This window comes from Hemicordylus capensis, chromosome 1 (assembly GCF_027244095.1).
Source record: "Hemicordylus capensis ecotype Gifberg chromosome 1, rHemCap1.1.pri, whole genome shotgun sequence".
NCBI lineage: Eukaryota > Metazoa > Chordata > Lepidosauria > Squamata > Cordylidae > Hemicordylus > Hemicordylus capensis.
The window spans coordinates 117,218,899-117,240,496 of record NC_069657.1 but is presented as its reverse complement, the minus strand read 5'-3'; the positions used below and the strand labels follow the sequence as shown (position 1 = coordinate 117,240,496).

General features: G+C 46.1%; 1 protein-coding gene across 5 annotated transcripts in view; it reads right to left on the bottom strand.

Annotated features, from left to right (window-relative positions):
- The window catches only part of EIF4G2 (eukaryotic translation initiation factor 4 gamma 2), an 82,660-nt gene that overhangs the window by 34,046 nt on the left and 27,016 nt on the right, over window positions 1-21,598 (bottom strand). For 4 of the 5 annotated variants that reach the window (XM_053264683.1, XM_053264693.1, XM_053264686.1 and 1 more), the window contains exon 1: window positions 5,859-5,941. The exons of the other annotated variant lie outside the window; for it this stretch is intronic. In XM_053264683.1, coding sequence (XP_053120658.1) covers window positions 5,859-5,926 — 68 coding nt within the window. In that variant the 5' untranslated portion in view covers window positions 5,927-5,941. Of the gene's footprint in view, window positions 1-5,858; window positions 5,942-21,598 lie in introns of those variants that run through there. 5 annotated transcript variants of the gene reach the window in all.

Here is a 21,598-nt window from a genome sequence, read left to right as displayed (position 1 = left end):
GGGATCTCCTGCATGTAAAGCATATACCTGTGCCCCTGCCCTAACTAGGCAATGTACAAATATACATCTCAGACAACACCATTTTAAACCACCCAGAGATGCAAGTTTTGGGTGGTATAGAAATATGATAGATAGATAGATAAAATAAAACCTGTTTTCAGACAAGCATTTAAAGTTAGTAACCACAATTAAGTCAATTAAATCCCGTTCCATTTAAGAAACTTTTATTTAATTTATTATAGTGAAACATTTTGGAACTTTCTACCATTATAATTTATCTTGAAATTAACAAGAGTTGACTAAATCCTTTTAGATGTTCCATATTTTTGTCTGCCTTCTCTTTTTCAAATGTAACAAGTAAGTTTTATTGTTTTGATACTATATCAGACCTTTATCAATGATTGTAGAATAGAAGCCACCTCCAAAGAGATAGCTGTGTCTGTGTCAAAACAACGAAGAGTCTTGTAGTACCTTAAAGACTATCAGCTGATTCCCTAATGCTGTGCTTGCACAGCAAAGTTGCACCAGTGCAAGGCAATCGGGTAGTTGCACTAAATCAAGAAACTTTTGGAACTGCATGCTTGCACAAAGGTTGCTGCAAAATGTATGAGACATGCCACAGGTTGCACACGTTGTTGCGCAAACACAAACATGTTTGGAATGCGCTAAATATGCACTAAGTCTGGAATGCAAGCGCCAGTCTTGGCACAACTACTTAGCTCAACAGGCTTGTGTTAGTGCAATATTCTGAATTAGGATGTCAGCCAGTAGGGATGTGCGAATCAATTTTAGTACAAATCGATTTGCACCCAAATGAAGCTGATTCAGGCAATTTGAAGACAGAACAAATCACCCCTGTGGTCCATTGGCTGGATTTGGGTCCAAATAAAATTGCGCCAGATACGATTCAAATCAATTCGAGATTTGAATTCCTCCTGTTAATTTCCCCAGATTCCCAGCTTTCTTTCTTTCTTTTTTTTAAAAAAGCTAAGCTCTAGCGCTTGTAGAAGTGGAGTTATGGAGCAAAATGTGTGGTCACTATTTTTCAAGTGTTTGGATTCTTTGGTGTATAATAACATTTCCTCAATGAATCCCCATGAGGATTCATTACACACCTTCATTTCTTCTATTCATTTTGATTGTTTTTGGACAGTGCCAACTGTCAACTGCCATGTGCCAACTACACCTCCCTCCCACCCACAAGGCAGTGGGAGTACTATTCAGTTTATGTTCCAGGAATTTTTTCAACTGTTTAGACTCTTTGGTGCCTAATAACCTTTCCTCAATGAAGCCTCATAGGGATTCATTACACACCAAAGAGTCTAAACACCTAAAAAAATCCTAAAATATAAACTGAGTATCCAGTGGCTTGCAGGTGAGTGGTGGTAGTTGGCACATGGGATGCCACTAATTGCCCACACCCACCTGAAAAGCAGTGGGGTCAAAATGAACAGAAGAAATGAAGGAGTGTGATGAAGACACCAAAGAATCTAAACACTTCAAAAATTCCTAAAAAATAAACTGAATAACCCAGTGTGTGTGTGGGGGGGGGCATGGTGGTGTAGTTGACACATGGCAGTTGACAGTTGGCACTGTCCAGTGATAGTCAAAATGAACAGAAGAAATGAAGGTGTGCAATGAATGCTCATAGGGATTCATTCTGAGGAAAAGTTATTATACACCAAAGAATCCAAACATTTGAAAAATAGTGACTGCACATTTTGCTCCATAACTCCACTTCTAAAAGGGCTAGAGATTAGCTCCCCTCCCTTTTTAAAATTAAAGCTGGGGATCCATGTTAGGGTTAAGATAAGGCGACTTTGAATCCCCATTATTTCCTATGCTGGAAATATAAAAAATCACTAAAAACTAAAAATTCATTAAAAATAAAACAAGTGCCCCACTGCCTTGATATTTGGGTGGTAAGTGGCACCCATGGGAACCTACCCACTATTCAAATTTGGTGCCCATAGGACCTTTATAAGAGGTCCAAATTGATTCAAATCCAAATCCAAATCAAATCTGTGGTGATTCGGCGGGACAGATTTGGATGCAAAACAAATCAAGGGTGATTTGATTCAGGCACAAATCAATTTAAAAAAACAAAAAACAAAACCCGATTCATGCACATTCCTATCAGCCAGCACATTTATTGTAGCATAAGGTTTCATAGACTACGACCCACTTAGATGCTTGAAGAATTATTCCCATTTAGCATATATACATGGGTATACTTTGAAAAAAGGGGGAAAATGTAAACAGTGGGTCCAAGTGGGCATGAAATGCATGAAGCAGAAGCCCTACTCAGTTGGTACCTGTAGTTCACTGAATGCAGGAGAGAAGGGAAATGGGAATGCATTGGCTAATATAAGAACAGCCCTGCTGGATCAGGCCCAAGGCCCATCTAGTCCAGCATCCTGATTCACACAGTGGCCCGCCAGATGCCTCTGGGAAAGATGCCACAAGCAAGAGCTGAGGGCATGCTCTCTCTCCCATCATTGCTCCCCTGCAAAGGATTTTTAGAGGCATCTTGCCTCTGAGGCTGGACATGGCCTATAGCCCTCAGACTAGCAGCCATTGAGAGACCTGTCCTCCACAAATCCATCCAATCCTCTCTTAAAGCCATTCAGGCTATTGGCTGTCACCATATCTTTTGGTGGGACTAGCCACCCATTCTGTGTCAGTGTGAACACTGGTCACAAGCCAAAGCCTCTGCACATTTGTTTGTCTGCAGAAGGCAGCATGCAATATGGAGTCTTCCCCACATTTGGCACTTCCTTTTGCAGACAAATGCTGAATACACAAGGTCTGGGGGCATGGCCAATGAGTGTGTTGGCAATGGGTGGCATGGCTAGTAGACATGAGTCTTCTTCCTCCGCTATGAGAGTGACTAGGGATGTGCAAGGCTCTGAACTGGTCCGGTCTGGCACGGGGAGGGGGTTGTAGCTTTAAGGGCGGGGGTGGTGGTACTTACCCCCCCCCGCCGCTCTTCCCCCTCCGGGGCTGTGTTTTTAGATAAAGATTCTGGGGCGGCAGCGTTCCTCCCTGCCGCCCCTGCCCCTGTCGTTAGCCTGCAAGTGCCGAAGTTAGTAACACGCATGTGCCCGTTCTGCCGCGCGTGTGCATTCGCCGCCGCGCGCGCTCCACAGTCGTCACACGTCGACGTGTGATGTCTGTGGAGTGCGCGCTCGCGGTGGTGAGTGCACACACGCGGCAGAATGGGCGCATGCGTGTTACTAACTTCGGCACTTGCAGGCTAACGACGGGGGCAGGGGCGGCAGGGAGGAACGCTGCCGCCCCAGAAACTTTTGCACAAACCACAGCGCCGGAGGAGGAAGAGCGGCGGAGGGGGGTAAGTACCACTCCCCCACCCTTAAAGCTACAACCCCCCTCCGTGCCGGACCGCCGGACTGGCTCGGAACCAGACCGGTTTGGAGGCCTTCAGCATGGCCTCCGAACCGGTTTGGGCACATCCCTAAGAGTAACAGGTATAGTGCCCTTGGTAGTGGTATTCTGGCTTAGCAGCGTAACTATTTGAAAAATATAGGGCAGCATATATAATAGTGGAGCTTCTCCGCCTCCCCACCAGTGCATTCACTTATTAGAGCTAAACTAAAGACACAGGGTTGCCACTATTCTACCCCCGTTTCCCCCCTCTTCCTTATAAAGCAGCACATCATGTGACATCCTTGCACTGTGCATTGCCCATCCGCTGTTGTCAACTAGTGCTGGAATAATACTTGCTGGGTGACTCTGGGCCAGTCACTTCTCTCTCAGCCTAACCTACTTCACAGGGTTGTTGTGAGGAGAAACGTAAGTATGTAGTACACTGCTCTGGGCTCCTTGGAGGAAGAGCGGAAAATAAATGCAAATAACAACAAAAAGAAGAAGAAGGCACTAATTAAGCTACAGCTTAGGGCCTCACTTTGAGGGGTCTCTGAATACCAAAAAATGACTAAATTTCAAGTTTTACATAATTGGTTGAAAGATAAAGGAGAAAGGGGAGGAAATAATCTAACACAGACATCACTCTGATAAGACAAAATATACATATATGGCTGCACAATTATTTATCATATTGAGTTTATAAACCTGTGCAGAAATAACTGTAAAATATATCAAGATTTTGTTAAACCAGGGCCCAGTTTAGACCAACACCAGCCATCAAGGTTACAAGCAGTGTTTGTCTCTTCAGATGTAACCATGAGCAGTGTGACAAGCAAGGGAGAGGTGTGAGTGATGCGCAGTGATGGGACAACTTCCAACCTGTTTTGTAATGCTGTGGGGCCTCTCAAGCTTGACATAGTTTAGGGCCTAAGCATGTCATAATCTGGCTCTGCTGTCAAAAGCCAGTGATGTGAGTGGGGAACAGCAATGCACATTGCACTGGTATCATGTCACCAGCTGTGTTAAAACTAGGTTTGTGCACAAAATCAGTTCCCCCAGTTTAAATCTGACCCAAACTGGGCCAGCTCGGTTTGGCCCCCTCCAAACTGGCCCCTGGTTCGAGCTTGAATCAAACTGGTTCAGATCGGCTCGAAGCCCTGCCAGTAAAGGGGAATCCGGTGAGGGGCAGGGGGGCTTTCCTAAGTGTAGAGAGAAGTAAAATGTACAACTCACACAGGTACTGGTCACACACATAGCCCATGTGCGAAGGTCTCTAAAACGGCCTCCATGCCTGCACAGAGGCCTGAAAAGGACAGGAGAAGGCCTAAACAGGGCCCAAACTGGGCCTAAGCCAGCCCTGGAGACTCAGGAGGAGGCCAGCAGGCGTAGGGGGAGCCACCGCCACCCCTACCCATGGCCAGTGCTGCCACCGGCGCCATGAGTTGTAAGTCCTTTTAACTCCCCTCTCTGCTTAGGGAAGCCCCCTGCTCCTTTACTTGTAAAGGGGAATCCTTAGTGGATTCCCCTTTACTAGTAGGGCCTCGAGCCGGTCTGAATCGTCTGAATCCGGTTGAGTTCAAGCTTGAACCAAACTGGGTCCGGTTTGGCTCAAGGTTGAGCCTTCGAACCAAACTGGCTCAAACCCGAACTGGCTCAATTTTGAGCTGGTTTGCACATCCCCAGTTAAAACTGGAAGTTAAAAGGAGGCAGAGGGAAGTGGAGAAGCCGCTTCTTGTCATTTCTACTACCCTAAGCTTGTTTATAATATGTATTGGGCTTCTTCTTTTTCCTGTTTAAGAAACTTTATAATTATGCTGTACTATATTTATCAGGACTGTGCTTTCCCATTATGTCTTGGAATTGGTTACCTAGATACATAATGTGTTTATTCTTTTTAAACATTTAAGCAAGCACATTATCTGGTTTGATAGATCTCTGTTAAACAAAACAACAATAATCAAAGGGGGCAAATGAAGTTAATCACTGTCATAACACAACGCTGCCTGCTAATGATCAAGACTGAAAAACTATATGCGCTCCTTTCCTGGAGGCTAAATAGCAAAACAGCAGTCATCTTGCCAGGCTAGATCTATTGGCAGCCATATAACAGGAAGGGAACAATCACCAGATACTGGGGGGACATGCAGTTAGATGTTATTTTGCAGCTAGATTTTACTTTGTTTAAACTGAAGGAGTTATTTGTAAAGCATGTTCTATTTCCTCATTTCAAAAATACGTTGCTGGAATAATAAAATAATTATTAATGGGTAAAAAAGAGATTTGACATATAGCATTCTCAAGTAGGGGTGTGCGAGCCAACACAATAGGGTTTGGGTTGAGCTGAACCAGCTTGGAACATAGTGGTAAAGGGGAAACCAGTAAGGATTCCCCTTTACCAGTAAAGGTGGGGGGGGACGGGACCAGGGGGTTTAGCTAAAGAAAGCTAGGGCAGGAAGCGAGTTAAATTTTACCTTAAAGTTGCTGCTGTTGGTGGCTGTGTGGTTGTGGTGGCTGCGGCAGTAGCAGGGACTCGCCCCATCCCTGTTGGAGTAGGCAGGGCCATTTGGGGCCCGTTTTGAGCCTCTGCATGTGCATGAAGGTCAATAAAATGGCCTCCACACATGTGCAGAGGCCATTTGAATGACCAACACTATCCTAACCACTCAAGATGGCGTTTGCACATGCTCAGGAGCCATTTCCTTCCCGACGCCTCCCACAGGCTGCTGTGAACAGGGAACTTCCTGTTCCCAAGCAAGATGCAGCTGGGCAGCGTGGCTTTTCACAACAGACAGCCCGGCTGCTTAATAGGAACAGCACCGCGCTGGGGCGGTGGAGGAGCAACGGAGGGGCAGGTAAAACCTGCCTTCCTTCTTTTAAAGTGAACTGCTCGCCACAACAATTCAGCTGGGGCTGCTGAATTTGTTATTAAAATGACAAGGGTGGTCTGGAGCAAACACTTGTGAATTCCACTGGCACTGCTGACAGATGCTTGCTTCAAGAGATGCCATCTGTATGGGATTCTGGCCTATTCAGGAACAAATGTTGAATCATTGCTCTGAGTGATAAAGTGTGACTCTAACAAGGGTAGAATATCTGACTATGTAACCATATTTGTCTATGCAAAGGTGTTTTTTACAGATCTCTTTTTATATCAGACGTAGGAGTATTTTGCTCAGTGTTGCACACAGCTCATCTAATAAAAACTAAACAGGATGATTAACAAAACTGGAAGGAAAGAGGAATTTGAATGTTCTGTCAGTGCTCTTGATTGTGAACGATGAAGTTTCAGCTTTGGCCATCTAGATTGTGCACACAGTTGTCTGTCTATTAGAATATGTATAAAGTATGTACACAGAAGTGGCCATTTGAAGGTTTGAACAAAGAGTTTATGGAGAAATTTTAGTTCTCTATCTTGAAATTTGTGACTTGGAGAATGAAGTTAGTGAGTTCGGTCAGGTTCTTGAGATGAAAGGAAGGAGAAGAAGAAATAGTCTGTAAAACAGATGAGCATTTGACTCACCAAACCAGACACAGGCCACTAGCATTAGAAAATAAACCAGCTGGGTTTGCTACTTGCCTAGGACTTCAGAAACAGAGTTTTTCCCCAAGCACCTAGCAAGCCCAATGCAGGGCTAGAGCACTTGCATTCACAAGTTGGGGAACAGGTTGAAGTGTAGGCCAGTTACAGAATGAAGTCTGTAGCCACAGGGGCATTTTAGGGTGCTCTCTGAATTTTCATATTTCATTTAACTTTGTTACTTACAGAGACAAAGGGAAATTGTGCAGGAGGTTTCCCAGACTGGGGGCATAACTGTTGGAGGAAGTGGTGTAAGTTAGGACGAGAGTATATATAGCATGTATATGTGTGTGCAAATGTAAATAAGCATAAATAGGAGTAAACTGGGGCTGTTCAAATTGCTGCTTTTTATTATGGTTGATTATGGTTTTTCAAGCATTGGTTTGTTCACACAACCGGCTCTCTCCAATCCATCACGCTCATTTCTGGCCAATAGGGTTGTAGAGCATCTTGTCTCCTGCTTCTAATTCGTGCATTCACCTGTGCCCCAGGTAGAATGGGGGAGTACATACTGTATGTGTGTACTCATGTGTGGTGCCTGCAGATTCCTCCCCTCACAATATTTTTTTTAAAATCCCAATGTTCCTGCACAACAATAACTGCATGCTAGATTAATGGGAAACTCCAGCTCCTATAATGGAGCACTAACCCCAAACCACATTTTGCAGTCTCATTGGAGGTGGGGCTGGAGGTTGGAAACTTCCCTCTGGAATGAAAGTGCTTTCCATTCTTACTGTTGCCTAGAGATTTTTTTTTTTTAATAATAATTTCCCAATGATAGTCTTATGTTACTCTTGCAGTAATACTAGTGGAAATCTACCACATCACTAACTCATTGAAAATGATATCTCAAAGGACAGCAGGGCACAACCACCCCTACCCCAGACACCACAGAACTATTACTACTACTTTCTCCATTTATGAAAGGAGACTGCTCTGGTGTACTAGTGTTCTTGCACAAGAACACTATGGAGGGGTGTGTGTGTGTATGTTTATATTTTATATATATATATATATATATATATATATATATATATATATATGAGATAACCAAGTGTAAGGGAACAACATGGGCTACTCGACCCCACTCCAAGATCTCCCCAAACTCTGCTTTTTCTGTGTATCGGGCATATAATCTCTCCCATCTGCTGCATCCCCCCACTACAGAGTTTCTTGCTATGGATCTTGCAGTACCTGGACCTTCTTGTTGTTTTAGTACACTGCTGTCAGAATGTAGAACGCTGGAGAGAGAGAGAGAGAGAGAGAGGGAGATACACATAGTGTGTGTGTGTATGTATAGCATCTGTGAATAAGATCTGAATAGGGCTAATATGGGATAATGTTGCAATCTTTGCCTGCCTGTGAACTTCCCAGGTAATCTGATTTGCGGTTGTAAAGTGCAAAAATGCTGAACTTCCACATAGACTATTATTCTGGCCCAGCACGGCAGTTCTGAGTATTATTCATAAATTCATTCTCAAACCTTTGATTTAAGATGAGAATTAAGATGCTTTGAGTTTTAATGTGTGAAAACTGAAAGTTAAGATGTCCATCTTCACTTTTGTGCCATATAAGCTGTAAACACTTTGTATTTTAGATTGTGAGCCCTTTGGGGACAGGGTTCCATCTTATTTATTTATTATTTCTCTATGTAAACCTCCCTGAGCCATTTTTTGAAGGGTGGTATAGAAATCAAATCATCATCATCATCATTATCATCATCATCTCCTATATTATGCTGCTGTAGAAATGAGGCTCCATGCACCTACTTACATATGAGTAGACCTCACCTTTATTTGCAAGTACATCCCATTCTCTTACTTGTGAGTAGACCCACAACCTTACTTGGAGAAATCTTGCATCCTTGGTTGCGAGTAGACCTCATCCTTACTCATGAGCAGGCCAGCCACTTACTCATGAATAGACCCTGACTCCTTACTCATAAGTAGAACCCACACAGTAGCATGAACTAAGGCTATCAACTTATGAGTAGCGATACGCCCTTAATCACCAGTAAAGCCACATCGGTTCTGCGCCTCCCTCTCCCATCTGCATTCGGATGTTGGGGAGAGGAGCCTCTCTGTAGTCAGTGAGGGTGGGGGAGCTGGCTGTGCAGGCTTCCTTCTTTCCTGAAGGACAGCCCACATGGCCAATAGCAGCCAGAGTGAGGGAGGAGGCAGCAGCTGCGGCGGACTGGACAGGGGGCGACGGCATTCGCCCTATGCCACTCCTTTGGAGAGCGACAATCAGAACTAGTGGTTGACAGTGATAAGGTGTCTGTCACACAGCCTGGTAGGAAGGCTGGGAAGTAAAGGGAACCAGATCAGGTTTGAGGCACTGGGGTGGGGTGAGTTTCCAAACTTAGTTATATGAGTTTGGAAAGGAAACTGCTGGAAAGCCAAAACTGTCTTAAAGCCAAGTTATATGTAACTAGTTATTTTAGGCCCGTTAAATTAACGGGCGCTAGGAGAGTTGTGCGCTCCGGGCCCCCCGTCGCCATTCCCCCTCGTGCTGCCGCCAGCCTCCATGCCACGGCCGGTCTCCCCGGCCGGGCAAGGGCCCCCGCCACTGCCGGCCTCCCCTTTCCGGATTCCCCCGCCGCCTCCTCACCCCGTCCGTCGGTGGTGGTTTTGGGTGGGGGGGTCCTTTTCCCCTTGCCCGGCTTCGGCGGCGCCACCAGGCCTCGGCCGCGGCTCCACCGCCACCTCGGCCGGCTTCCCCCGCTGCCTCTTCCCCCCGCCTGGCTTTGGCGGCGCGGCCAGGCCTCGGCCACGGCTCCGCCGCCTTCTTGGCCGCGTCGTGTCCTCCGGCCGAGGCTCCGCCGCCGCCGCCTCGGCCACTGCTTCTCCTCCTCCAACATGGCCGCCGTGTCTCTGCAGCCGTATCTTTCTCAGACGTTCTGGGCATGCGCTCTGCGCATGCCCAGAACGGCCGAGAAAGACACGGGCACAGGGAAATGGGATCACACTCAAGGCTTTTATTATAGAGGATGATACTGTAACAATCCTGTAACTAAGCAATCAAATGATCCTATTTTCTAAGTGACCTTCAGAATTTGTTATTAATAAACTATTTTTATTCAACTTCAAAAAACCCAAGAGTGACTTTGTCCATCCCGCCCCCGGTACAATACTATGCTTCCAGTAGAGAAGATCCATACTTAGGCAGATCTTATTTATACAGAGACCTCATTACAATGGCAGTGAAGAAAGGTAATGCTGGGAGAAAGAGAAAAAGCACTAACATGAACTCCCCAAACCCCTCTCATGACAGTATTCATGTATGAACATTGTGAATGCAAGAGATAATTCAGAAGAGAAATCTAAAGTAAACTGCAGCTGACAGATGTTTTCCTTCCATGTTAGGAGCTGATTAGCACAGCCAATGTACACTCATGTCAGAGAACACCCCAAAGCATGTGATCAAAGCACATAGGTCTTGTGATCAAACCACTGATCAAGCTCACATAAGATTACAATTTTGAATTAAATAATTCAGGGGTTCTCAAACATAGTACCCCAGATGTTGTTGGAGTACAATTCGCATAAACCCAGCCACAGTGACTGAAGGCCATTGTGGCTGGGGATTATGGGATTTTAAACTGGTCTCCAAACTGGTCCGAAATAACCAGTTTAAACTCACATAAGAAAACACCTCACAGCATATGATCAAAGCACTGGAGACAAAGCACATGGTCAGTAGCCTCAGGTGCAGGAGCAGCTCATCCTAATTGGGGGGGGGGGGAGATGCCAAGGGAGGCACAGCTGCCTCTCCTTCCCAGAGCTCCATTTGCTTCTCTCTCTCTCCCATCCCACCTTGCTCCAGCATTAAGGAGAACCACACTGCCTGAAGACTGGCCATTTGACAATTAGAGCTATGCTGGCTAGATAATTGTTAACGAGCCAGCACAGCACTGCCTGGCAAATGGCCAGCCTGCAAGCAGTGTTCTGGACCAGGAACTGGACCCAGCTAGTGTCACTCAAACAACCAAATTCCCACTGGCTTATAAAGGTTTTCTTTTTCTTCCAAGCATGCAAGATAACTGACATCTCAGAGATTCATCAGCTTGTAGGGGTTTTGCAGTTCAAGTGGAGAACTGCAAAATTGCTGTTCAAACTCCAGGAGAGGGTTTCTTGATGAATTAGGGAAAGATGATTGTTAGGTGAAAAGACATGTGGGCTTTTCCTAACTAGAAAAGCCAGGCTATGTTACTTTTATCTGACTACAAGAACCCATCATAGAGAGCTGCTGTCCCATGGCTGCAGTACTGGGAAACTAAAAACAAATGGGAGAACTGCTTACTTTGGACTGGCTGAGAGAGAGAGGAAGCTCCCTGCTTCTGGGTAATCTTAGAGATCATAGACTAAAGCAGGGCTGCTCAACTCCTGCAAATGTTGGCTTACAACTCCCATAATACCTGGGTATTGACTGCTGTGGCTGGGGATTATGGGAGCTGTAATCCAAGAACAGCTGTGGGGCTAAATTGAGCAGGCCTGGACTAAATGCTCTAGACCAGGGTTTCCTAACATTGAGTCCCCAGATGTTGTTAAACTACAACTTCCATCATCCCCAGCCATGGTCTTTGTGGTTGGGGATGATGGGAGTTGTAGTCCAACATCTGGGAATGCCAGGTTAAGAAATCCTGCTCTAGACAACTACACAGGATTGTGGCTGGACCACACAGCAATCACATAACATTTCTACTTTGCATACATTCTACAGCCAGCCATGCTGCCCCTGTGGCAACGCAGGCAGTGTGGCTCTCATTAGCCCTGGGGCAGAGTGGGGTGGGAGATTGAGGAGCAAATGGAGTACTAGGAAGGAGAGCCTGCTGCCGTGCCTCCTTTGGCTTCAAAGGATTGTTGTGAGGATAAAATGGAGGAAAGCAAACTTGGGATACTGTACATGGAGTCATCTGCTCCTGTGAGGCAGTCTCTTTCTTTCTCAATGTGACCAACTTTACTGGCTGTTGTGAGGAAAAAAGATGGCTTTTAAAACTTTAGAAGCTTTTAATCCAGTCTAAGCAGGCACGGCTGCTTGATGTCCTGTATTGTTCTGTGTGTCCCACAGTGATACTGAGGTTGTTCTCACAACCAGTCTAACCCAGGCTATGGCAGTCCAGCCTGGGTTAGGCTGGTTGTGTGAAGTGTTGGGATCCTCACGGATCCCGGTGCTCCTGTGCAGCCTGACCCTCTTACTAAACCCGGCTGTTAGCTGAGGTTAAGGGTACAAGTGCACTCTTAACCCAGCTGCCGGGTATTGTGTGTCTGCTGGGTATTGTTCAGCCCATGGAGACAGAGAGATGGGGGGATCCTGAGATGGGGAGACATAGAGATGGGGGAATGCACCGCGCGCAAGCATTGTGGGATATGTGGCAGCCGATTGGAAAAACGAGTTCTGGCTGCATATGGGGCTTGGTTGTCTGGGCAGAAGGTAGGTTAAAAGCAGCCTTCCTCCCGGGCCCTCCTTGCCCACTCTTGGTGATCATGAGAATCGCCTCAATGTGTTGCACCACAGCCAGGTAACTGGAAAGCCAGCTAAGCACTCTGCATGACCTCCAGCAATCTGAATACAAAGTTTTCTAAAAAATAAACTTGCTGATGCTTTGTTTCACAGAGAGGAAAGAAACTGACATTTGCTACCATTTGTCAGGTAAGTCACTGTAAGTGATGCAGTGGGGAAATGCTTGACTAACAAGCAGAAGATTGCTGGTTCAAATCCTCGCTGGTACTATATCGGGCAGCAGCGATATAGAAAGATGCTGAAAGGCACAATCTCATACTGCGTGGGAAGAGGCAATAGTAAACCCCTCCTGTATTCTACCAAAGAAAACCACAGGGCTCTGTGGGCACCAGGAATCAAAATCGACTTGATGGCACACTTTACCATTCATCAGCCACAGTAAACAATAGGGGACACAGATAGAGAGATATTTGTAAACTACTCGGCAAAATGACCTGCCTAAGCCTTAGGCAATTTGCAAATTTTACAGAGACTGGGCCAGAAGAACTTCAGCCTCTTCAGGTCAGGTCAGGTTTCTAGTTACAGCATTGCAGCTAGAAGGACAGAGAAACTTTAAAGCAGATTTGCTGTGAGGTAGGGAGTTCTATTGCATCCAAAATGTGGTGGGGGGCCCCCTGCTCCCTCTTCCTCCCCCCCGGACTCCCATGCCACCCTCACACCTCATTTCCCATTTTACTAACAGGGACAGTCTCTCTCTTTTCCTTTTGATTTTCAAACTTGGCTGGCTGACCAGTAAGCAACCGAGTAAAACTATTCAAACTTCAGGGGGCAGAGAGGGAAGAACAGAATACACACACACACTCAAAGATGCCTGGAAGACAATGGGCTGCCTGCTTGCAATAAAATGGCAGCTCCTGAAGCAAGAAAGCAAAGCAAAGATTGGCTGATATGTATTTTGGTTTCGGCAATGTATTTTAAAAATACAAAATACCTGAGTAAATGTATTGAAAATACATATTTTAAATACTTGTATTTTAGATACTGCCCATCTCTGCCACTTTGGGCTGTAGTTGGGAGTAATGTTTGAATATTTCTCCATATAAGAACTCACTATACATACACATCTAATTAGGAAGAAAAGTTCTAGCCTCCTTGACATGCTAGTTTTGCATGTGTAGTCTTGTTATGTAATATCTCTCTCTAAGGGAGCATACAAATATGTAGTGCAATCCTGCAGCAGATGTACAATCCTGCATCAAGGGGAACTGCTGCTGCTGTAGCTTGCTCAGCAGCAATCAGAGGATATGTCCGCACAGGAATGTTTCTCTCTTGCAATTGAATACTTTGGCTTTAAAGCTGAAACACATGGTTTTCTCTTGTAAAGGCAGGGATGCTAGCTAGAATATGGCACTATACTGTGCCATGCGCCCTAGCATCCTTTGGATGACACAGTGGGTACTGCCCTTGCCAGCCCTGTATTTTCCCCAGCTGCCATGTAGATGAATGGGGGATGAATGTCAGCCAAGATCAGCATGCATGTGACTAAGTTATCAGAAGAGCTGAATAAATGTCTCTGGGCACCTAGGAATGCCCCATGCAGACACATCCTTTGAGAAGTGAATTTTATCCAGTAGGGTCAGCTTAGAGTAAATCAATCAATGGTGCCCTAGTGTGCTCACATCTATTGCTGAGGTGTCTGAGTAGACCAAGCCGTAATAACAACTTCTTTGGAAGTATATTTTGTTCTGTGGGATTATTTTAGGCATGCTGTGCCATTAATCCATACAGTAGCTGCACTCTTGAACCTCTCCCTTCAGTTTACATTGTTAGGAGGTTTCCTGCATCACTGATCTAATCTGAAGGATTTGGCAAATAGCTTCCAGCTGTTTTCTGCTCAGTAAAAATTTGCATTAACTGAAAATGGTCAGTTTTTGAGTAGTTTAATTTGTATTGTATATAATGGTACAGAAGGGGATAAGGGGCTTCTCTGGGCTACCTGTTTGTGTGTATAATTGTAGGTTGTGTGTGTGCCGCAGATGAATATCACCTATTCAGCTTCAGTTTTGCATACTGAGTCTCCCCTAATCAGAGGAAAGGATATATGTGCAGGGATGCAGAGGTGCACCTAGGTAATTTTGGAGCCTGGACCTAAAGGCCTTTGGATGTCCCCCTCCTCTGCAAATTAAGCATCATCATGCTTGGTGGGGTGACCACACCACCTGGGACAGACTAAAGAGGATTTTAGGGGTCCCAAGGGCTGTGGAGGCCCTGCACTTTGGCCCAGAGGTCCAGGGTAAAGAGCGCCTCTGGCAGAAATGCAGAGATGGCTCTGATTCAAAGTGAAAATATATAGCAAAGGCTGTAACTTGTGACACTCAGGCAGGAAGAAGGGCAAAGAATGTTGATAATGTTTCTCAATATACAGGTCAAAAGCAAGATGATCTGCTTGAAACCTGGGGGACAAGCTGGGAGGCCTTGGCTTCTCTCAGCTGTACCCATCTGGGTATTCCGTGAAGAACCAGCGTAGACCAAAGGGCTAGGGAAGTGGGGGTGGGGTGGTCACTACAGGGATTGCATCTGCCTCTCTGTTTCCTGTCCAATTGGGTTCCAGTTTTGAGTGTCTGCACTTTGTGTAGGGCATTTGCGAGAGATTAGGGAATCTGCCAGTGCATCCTTCCCTATAGTCTAGAGCATCTCTCTACCTGAGCTGATGGAAATGGACTTGGACGATGTTGGAGACCCCTAGAACCACCATCCTGGGAGTCTCCAACATCCATGCCAGGCTGCCTTGATTAGGAAGTTCAGAACTTTGTAGCCACTGTGACTATAGGGCTCTCTGTCATATCATCAGCCTGACACACAACAGTCTTGGTTTGTTTGCTCAAAGGATGATGCTCTGGTTGTGGAGAATTTATTCTTGACTCCTTTGTCATGGCCGGATCACTTCCTGTTGCAGTTCAGACTGGCAGCAGCCATCTCCCTCTTCAGGGGTAGTGGGTCTGTCTGAATGGTCTACTCTCAGAGGCTGATTGGGAAGCTTCTGGCTTACATGACAGATGTTCTTGTTGATACTTTAGTCACTCTCTGGAACACAGTGGTGGCATGAGTGATTGACATGACCTCTCCTAAGTACCCTCTCCTTCTGGGCAGAGTCCATTCAGCTCCATTATATATTAGAAATTTGAGAGCTAAGAAGCAGGTAGGGAGACAACTCAAGGACAAGTGGCAGAAATTCACTGTGGATCTGACCAAACACAGGGTAAGAGTATATTACTGCGCCTACTCTATGGCAGTAATGACAGTGATGAAATCATTATTTCTCTGTTACCATCCCAATGCCATCCAGCTAGGTTTTCTTGATTGGTTCAGGATCTGCTCCAACCTGGCTCTAATGGAGAAATAATGGAACCCTTGGAGGCATGCTGCACTATAATTGCTTAGCACTTTGAGAGCAAAATTGCTCACATATGCTGCAACTTTGATCCTGCTATTGTGACAGCTCAGTCTAGGGACATATCAAGAGCTCCATCTAGTTTGGTGCTGTTGGACGAGTTTTAGTTGTTGCAGCCCATTTCAAACTGAATAAAAGACTTAAAGGACTATCCACTTGTATGTTGCATGGATGTTGAGGGGTGTGTGGGATACTGCCTGTTGCCCCTCACTTGCCCTTATGTGTATTCAGCATAATTTCAGAAAAAGCCAACATATGTACAACATGCAAAATCATAGGATTTGTATATGTGATCTGGGGCCCTGTCTGTTCAAGGATCCTAGATTGTGCGTACAGAGCATACGCACCCACACTTTCTATATGTACATAGACTCTGTCACAAATTATGCGAAATGCAGATAGCGGGTGAGGACTGTGGGTGAGAGTGATCCCATGTGCTGCTCTGCAACAGGTTCAAGTATGAAGAGTCTTTTACAATAAGTCATTGTGACAGCTGGAGGTGAACAGCTGCCCAAATGAAGTTGATTCATGTTCTCCAGTGGATGTCTGGCAGATGAGATTGGATGTGGGATCTATACCATACACTTCTGGGTGATGGAGAGACTACATGGTGGCATGACTGTTAACAGGATACCAAAATGAATATAAAGTACATCTCAGCTCCACTGCACCTTTCCACAAAGAATTGTACTGATGACCTCTCCAAAACACGTAGTTACCGATTCTCCATACACATTCGGTTGGTTCTAGTGATGGTGGACTGTGTGGGACAAGCCCAGCTTTGGGAGCTGTGCATGTTCCCGGTTTTTGGTTGCCTGTCACCAAAAACATAGATGGGAGGAGGGGGAAGCACTTGTGTGGAGTTTCCTCCACCCTTGATAATATGCTGGATAAAAGGACTGGGTAGGACAATGCCATTGGAGTCTGTGCTCGCCTCCCACACTTTCCCCTCTCCCTGCCTAAGCTTTTGTTAACAGATGATCAAAAATGGGGAGCATTTGCTGGGTAGGACACTTGTTCTACGCAGTTTACCATCATGAGAACTGCCTTATTGTGCTGTCGTCCTCCTTTCTCAGCAGTGAGCAATTTCTTCTTCATCAGACCTTTTAGCCTTATTATTTCAATCCTAACTATTACCTGATCACTTTGGAACAACAAGCTTGTTTGTACATACTTAAGCTTTCCTTTACAAGCATTAATTAATTCCCTGCAGTTCTTTGCAGCCTTATCAACTCCCAGTCTGACTTCTTGTATCTTTCCATTTCTATGTTGATATATGTATTCAGCAGCAGTTAAGAATTTAATATCTCCGTTAAAAATATATATGTCAGCAATATATGTATATTTAGAACTGGGGGAAGATAAATTAGGATTCTGGGGTACCATGGATTTTTCACAGTAAAGTTCATTTACCACCAGCCAGCATAAGGCCCACTGTACGTATTATTACTCTTTTGGCTGAGATTACTTTTTTGTGCTATACTTTACTTAGAATAAAGCCAATTTAGTCAAAGAAGCTTCATACTTGAAAGAGAGGGGGTAAAGCACAATATCTTTTGGGAAGCTGCTGAGATGAGGTCAATAAATAAGCCCACTGGGAGGTTATTTATCCTGACTCTGGGAGGTTGCTTTCCTGGAACTGATGTCTATGTTGGCCACCCTGGAAGCCTAGAGGGTTCATGAATTTGCCCCTGCTGTGCCCTCCCTCAATTTTTTTCCTGGTGCCGCCACTGACTTAGAGGAGCAAATAGACAGGAGAGGAGGTGGACTCCAAGCTTCCCCTCATCCACAAATAGAAGAGGCAAGACCCTAAATGCTCACATTTACACTGCACACTTCTGATCAAAGGGCTATACAGCCCCTGCCAGAAAAATAAACTCTGGTGAAACCAAAGGAATTAAGCAACAAGTTGTTCTAGTGAGAACTCATCACTATTAGTCCTATAACTGGACTAAATTTGGTCCAAATCAGTTAGGGAGTTCACAAGCTAGCCCGCTTGTGCCTCAAATGTTCATGCGTCTGCCAACTTGAATTGGAGTGGATAGCATCTTCACAAACTATGTGTTTCAGGTGTCCCTATTCCACCTGTGAAATGCCAGTGTCACCCCACACTAACAGAAAATGAATTAAGGAGACCCTCCATATTCAGGATATACCAAGGGAAGGAACAAGCCCTCCCACAATTTTGGGGAGAAAGTTTTAAACTATGGCTGCTAGCACCCATAGCAGGGAAGTGGTGGTAAACAGTCGCAGGTGCTGCTTATTCCCACTTACCTTTCCCCCACCCCAGCTGCCTTGTTCTGCTTCTCCTCCTCCCTTCCATGTAATCCCCAGATGTGAGGGCTGCTCATGCGCCCAGTTCCCCAACCCGAGCGAATGTGTAGCCCGTATGCCTGGGATTAACACAGCAGTGAAGGAAGAGAGGCATAACATGGCAGCTGGGGTGGGGAGAGGTGAGTGGGAACAATCCATACCTGCAGATTGTTTACCACCACCCTGCTCCACCGGTATGGACTGCTACTGGTAATGGTGCAAGAGAAATGGTTAAATGGCCTCACCCCCGCCAAACCTCCCTCCTGCCCAGTGGCTGCTTTTAAGTTTTTTTTTAAAAGGAGAATGAACCATTCCACTAAAATCAGGGTGGTGGGTGTTTTGAACCTTTAGTCTCTTTTAGTGTAGTTAAGTATCAGGCCATTAGATAGGAGGAAGGTTTTTGTTTCTTCCAAAGTCTTTTCACCTGTGAACACACAGGCTAGATGGATAGATAGATATCTGGGTTTGTGCTGCTTCCTTCTTCCATGAAAATGTTTTGCTGTTTCTCTCTCCCACCTGATAGCCTCTGGCCATGTCTGTGTGGAAACTTCCTATACTCCTGGTTTGTCATTTTATTTCTAAAGCACAAGTGTGGAAAGTGAAATATGAAAATATCTGGAGCCCTGCCAGACAGCAATTTTACTTTGGAAGGGCAGGTGAATGTCCACATATTGTCTAGATTTACGTCTAAGTCCCTGCAAGCTATCAGGGAGCACTCCATACACGATCCGGGTTTTTGATTGCACATTGGCGCTTAGCCCTATTTATGTCTGGGGTAAAAAAGTTCCACTTTTGGTGTTGGGTTTTTGGGCAAATTTGAAATAGCTGATATGCCCCATAACTCACAGTATTTCACCCCTCTTAATCCCGTGGTAAAGCCTGCTGTCAGGGGAAGGCCCTGGAGAAAGCAGCCCCCCCCCCACACCCGAAGTTGCACCTGAGAATCCTGCTCTGCAGGCTACATGACTCCAGAGGAGCAGATGTATTGGCATGGGACCAGCAAGGACTGATGAGCTAACATATTGACCATGGGAACAAGGTGCATTGTATGAGAACATCTGCTCCCCTTTACAAGTTCCTTGAAGATGTCCCCTGAGGTGGATTCTCCTAGTACATTTTATACTTGGGTACAGATACCAAAGTACAGCATGCAGGTATATCCTCATTAGGGTTGCTTGTTTTTAGAAGTTTGTCCCTTTGCACAGAGGCACTCTTACCCCCGGACCTTGGGGCCCCGGTCTGTGGCCTCCAAGGTCTGGGTGGAGGCCTCCTGCTGCCACCCTGCACCGCCTAGCCGCTCTCCTGTTGTGCCAAACCATGATCTTTCCCCCATAATTTTACCTGCTGTGTGCGTGACCAGGGGGTGGTGTGTGTGCTAAGCAAGGCAGCAGGCCTCCCTCCCTCCCTCCCCCATGGTGGGCAGAACAGCCACTGGGCTTGTCTCTCCAGCCTAGAGGCCCTTGAGAATTGTGAGGAGCTCCAGGGCGCCTGTGCTGCTGGAATAGATCATTGCAAGCCTGCGACATCACGGGCTTACGACAATCTATTCTAACTGTACAGGTGCCCTGGAGCGCCTCACTGTTCTCAAGGGCCACCGGGCCAGATGGACAGACCCAGAGGCCACTCTGCCTGCTGCTGCCACTGCCATGGGGGCGGGGGGGGAGCTCTGCTTGGCTCAACTCCACCCCCTGCCTTGCACATTCAGCTAAAATTATGGGGAAATATCAGCGATTCGGTGCAGCGGTCACAGGTTTGTTGTTTTTTTATGATGGGGGCTTTGTGGTAGGGGGGCCTCATGGTGGTGGGGGGCAAAATTACCTAAGTGCGTCACTGCCTTTGCAGTTTCTGTAGTCTACTTCTTGGAACTAGCATTTCCTACTACGCTCAAAGAGGAAAGAGAAGGAGAAAGAAGGGCAGGGGCTGTAGGAAAGGAGCCACTAATAAAGAGAAAGTTTGTTCCAAATCCTGTCTCTTTATCTGAAACAAGGTTCACAGAAGGGTGAAATTAGGGCAGGGTTGGCAATGGTAAACCCCCTTCTGTATTCTACCATAGAAAAACCACAGGGCTCTGTGGATGCCAGGAGTCGACATCGACTTGATGGCACACTTTACCTCTACTTTCCCCCAACCTTGGGTCCTCAGAAGTTATTGGATTGCAACTTCCATCACCCCCAGATGGGGATGATGGGAATTGTAGTCCAACAACATCTGAGGCTCCAAGGTTGGGAAACCCTGAATTAGGGTGTGTAGCCTTGTACACCCATAAAGTAACTTTTTATAAGGTTTAAGTTTCTTCCTTTGCTTTCTGGGTTCTGAAACTTTCAGACTTCAAAACCACAAAAGCAAAAAAAAAAAAAAAAAAAAAGAGTCATTGAAGCAAGCTATTATTCCTCCACTCCTAAAAAAGCCCAGTCTGGATCCAGAGGATGTAAACAGCTATAGGTCTGTGGCCAATATTCCCTTTCTGGGCAAGGTGTTTGAGCATGTCATGGCTGACCAGCTCCAGACACTCTTGGAGGAAACAGACTATCTAGATCCATTTCAATCAAGCTTCAGGCCCAGCTTTGGAACAGAAACTGTTTTGTTGCCCTGTGGGATGATCTGTGTAGAGAGAGAGAGAGAGAGACAGGAGAAGTGCAACCCTGTTCATTCTCTTGGATCTCTCAGCGGCTTTTGATACCATTGGCCATGGTATCCTTTTCGATAGGCTGGCCGAGTTGGGTGTGGGAGGCACTGCTTGGAGGTGGTTCCATTCCTCCCTCGAGGCTTGTTCCCAAAAGGTGGTGCTGGGGGACTACTGCTCAACCCCTTGGCAGTTATGCTATGGGGTTCCGCAAGATTCCATTCTTTCCCCTATGCTGTTTAACATCTGCATGAAACCGCTGGGAGAGGTCATCATGAAATTTGGCTTGAGGTGTCATCAATATGCAGATGACACTTAGTTGTATCTCTTTTTCATCAGATGCAGGTGAAGTGGTGACTGTCCTATATTGGTGCTTGGACACTGTAATGGACTGGATGAGGATGAATAAGCTGAGACACAATACAGACAAGACTGAAGTACTATTGGTTAGTGGTTCCTCTGCCCGGGTGAATGATGTTCAGCCTGCTCTAGACGGGGTTGCACTCCCCCTGAAGGACCAGGTTTGCAGTCTGGGGGTCAGGGGTGTAACAAGGCTGGAGTGGGCCCAGAGACAAAATTTTAAAATGGCCCCCTTGCAGACACACACATACATACACACACACACTTACTTCACACGTGACTTGCCTCTGGGGGGGCCCTCAAGGCGTGGGGCCCCCCAGGCAGCCGCCTCCCCTTGCCTAATAGTAGTTACGCCCCTGCTGGGGGTGCTCATTGATCCACTGTCACTAGAGGCTCAAGTGGCCTCTGTGGCTTGGAGCGCCTT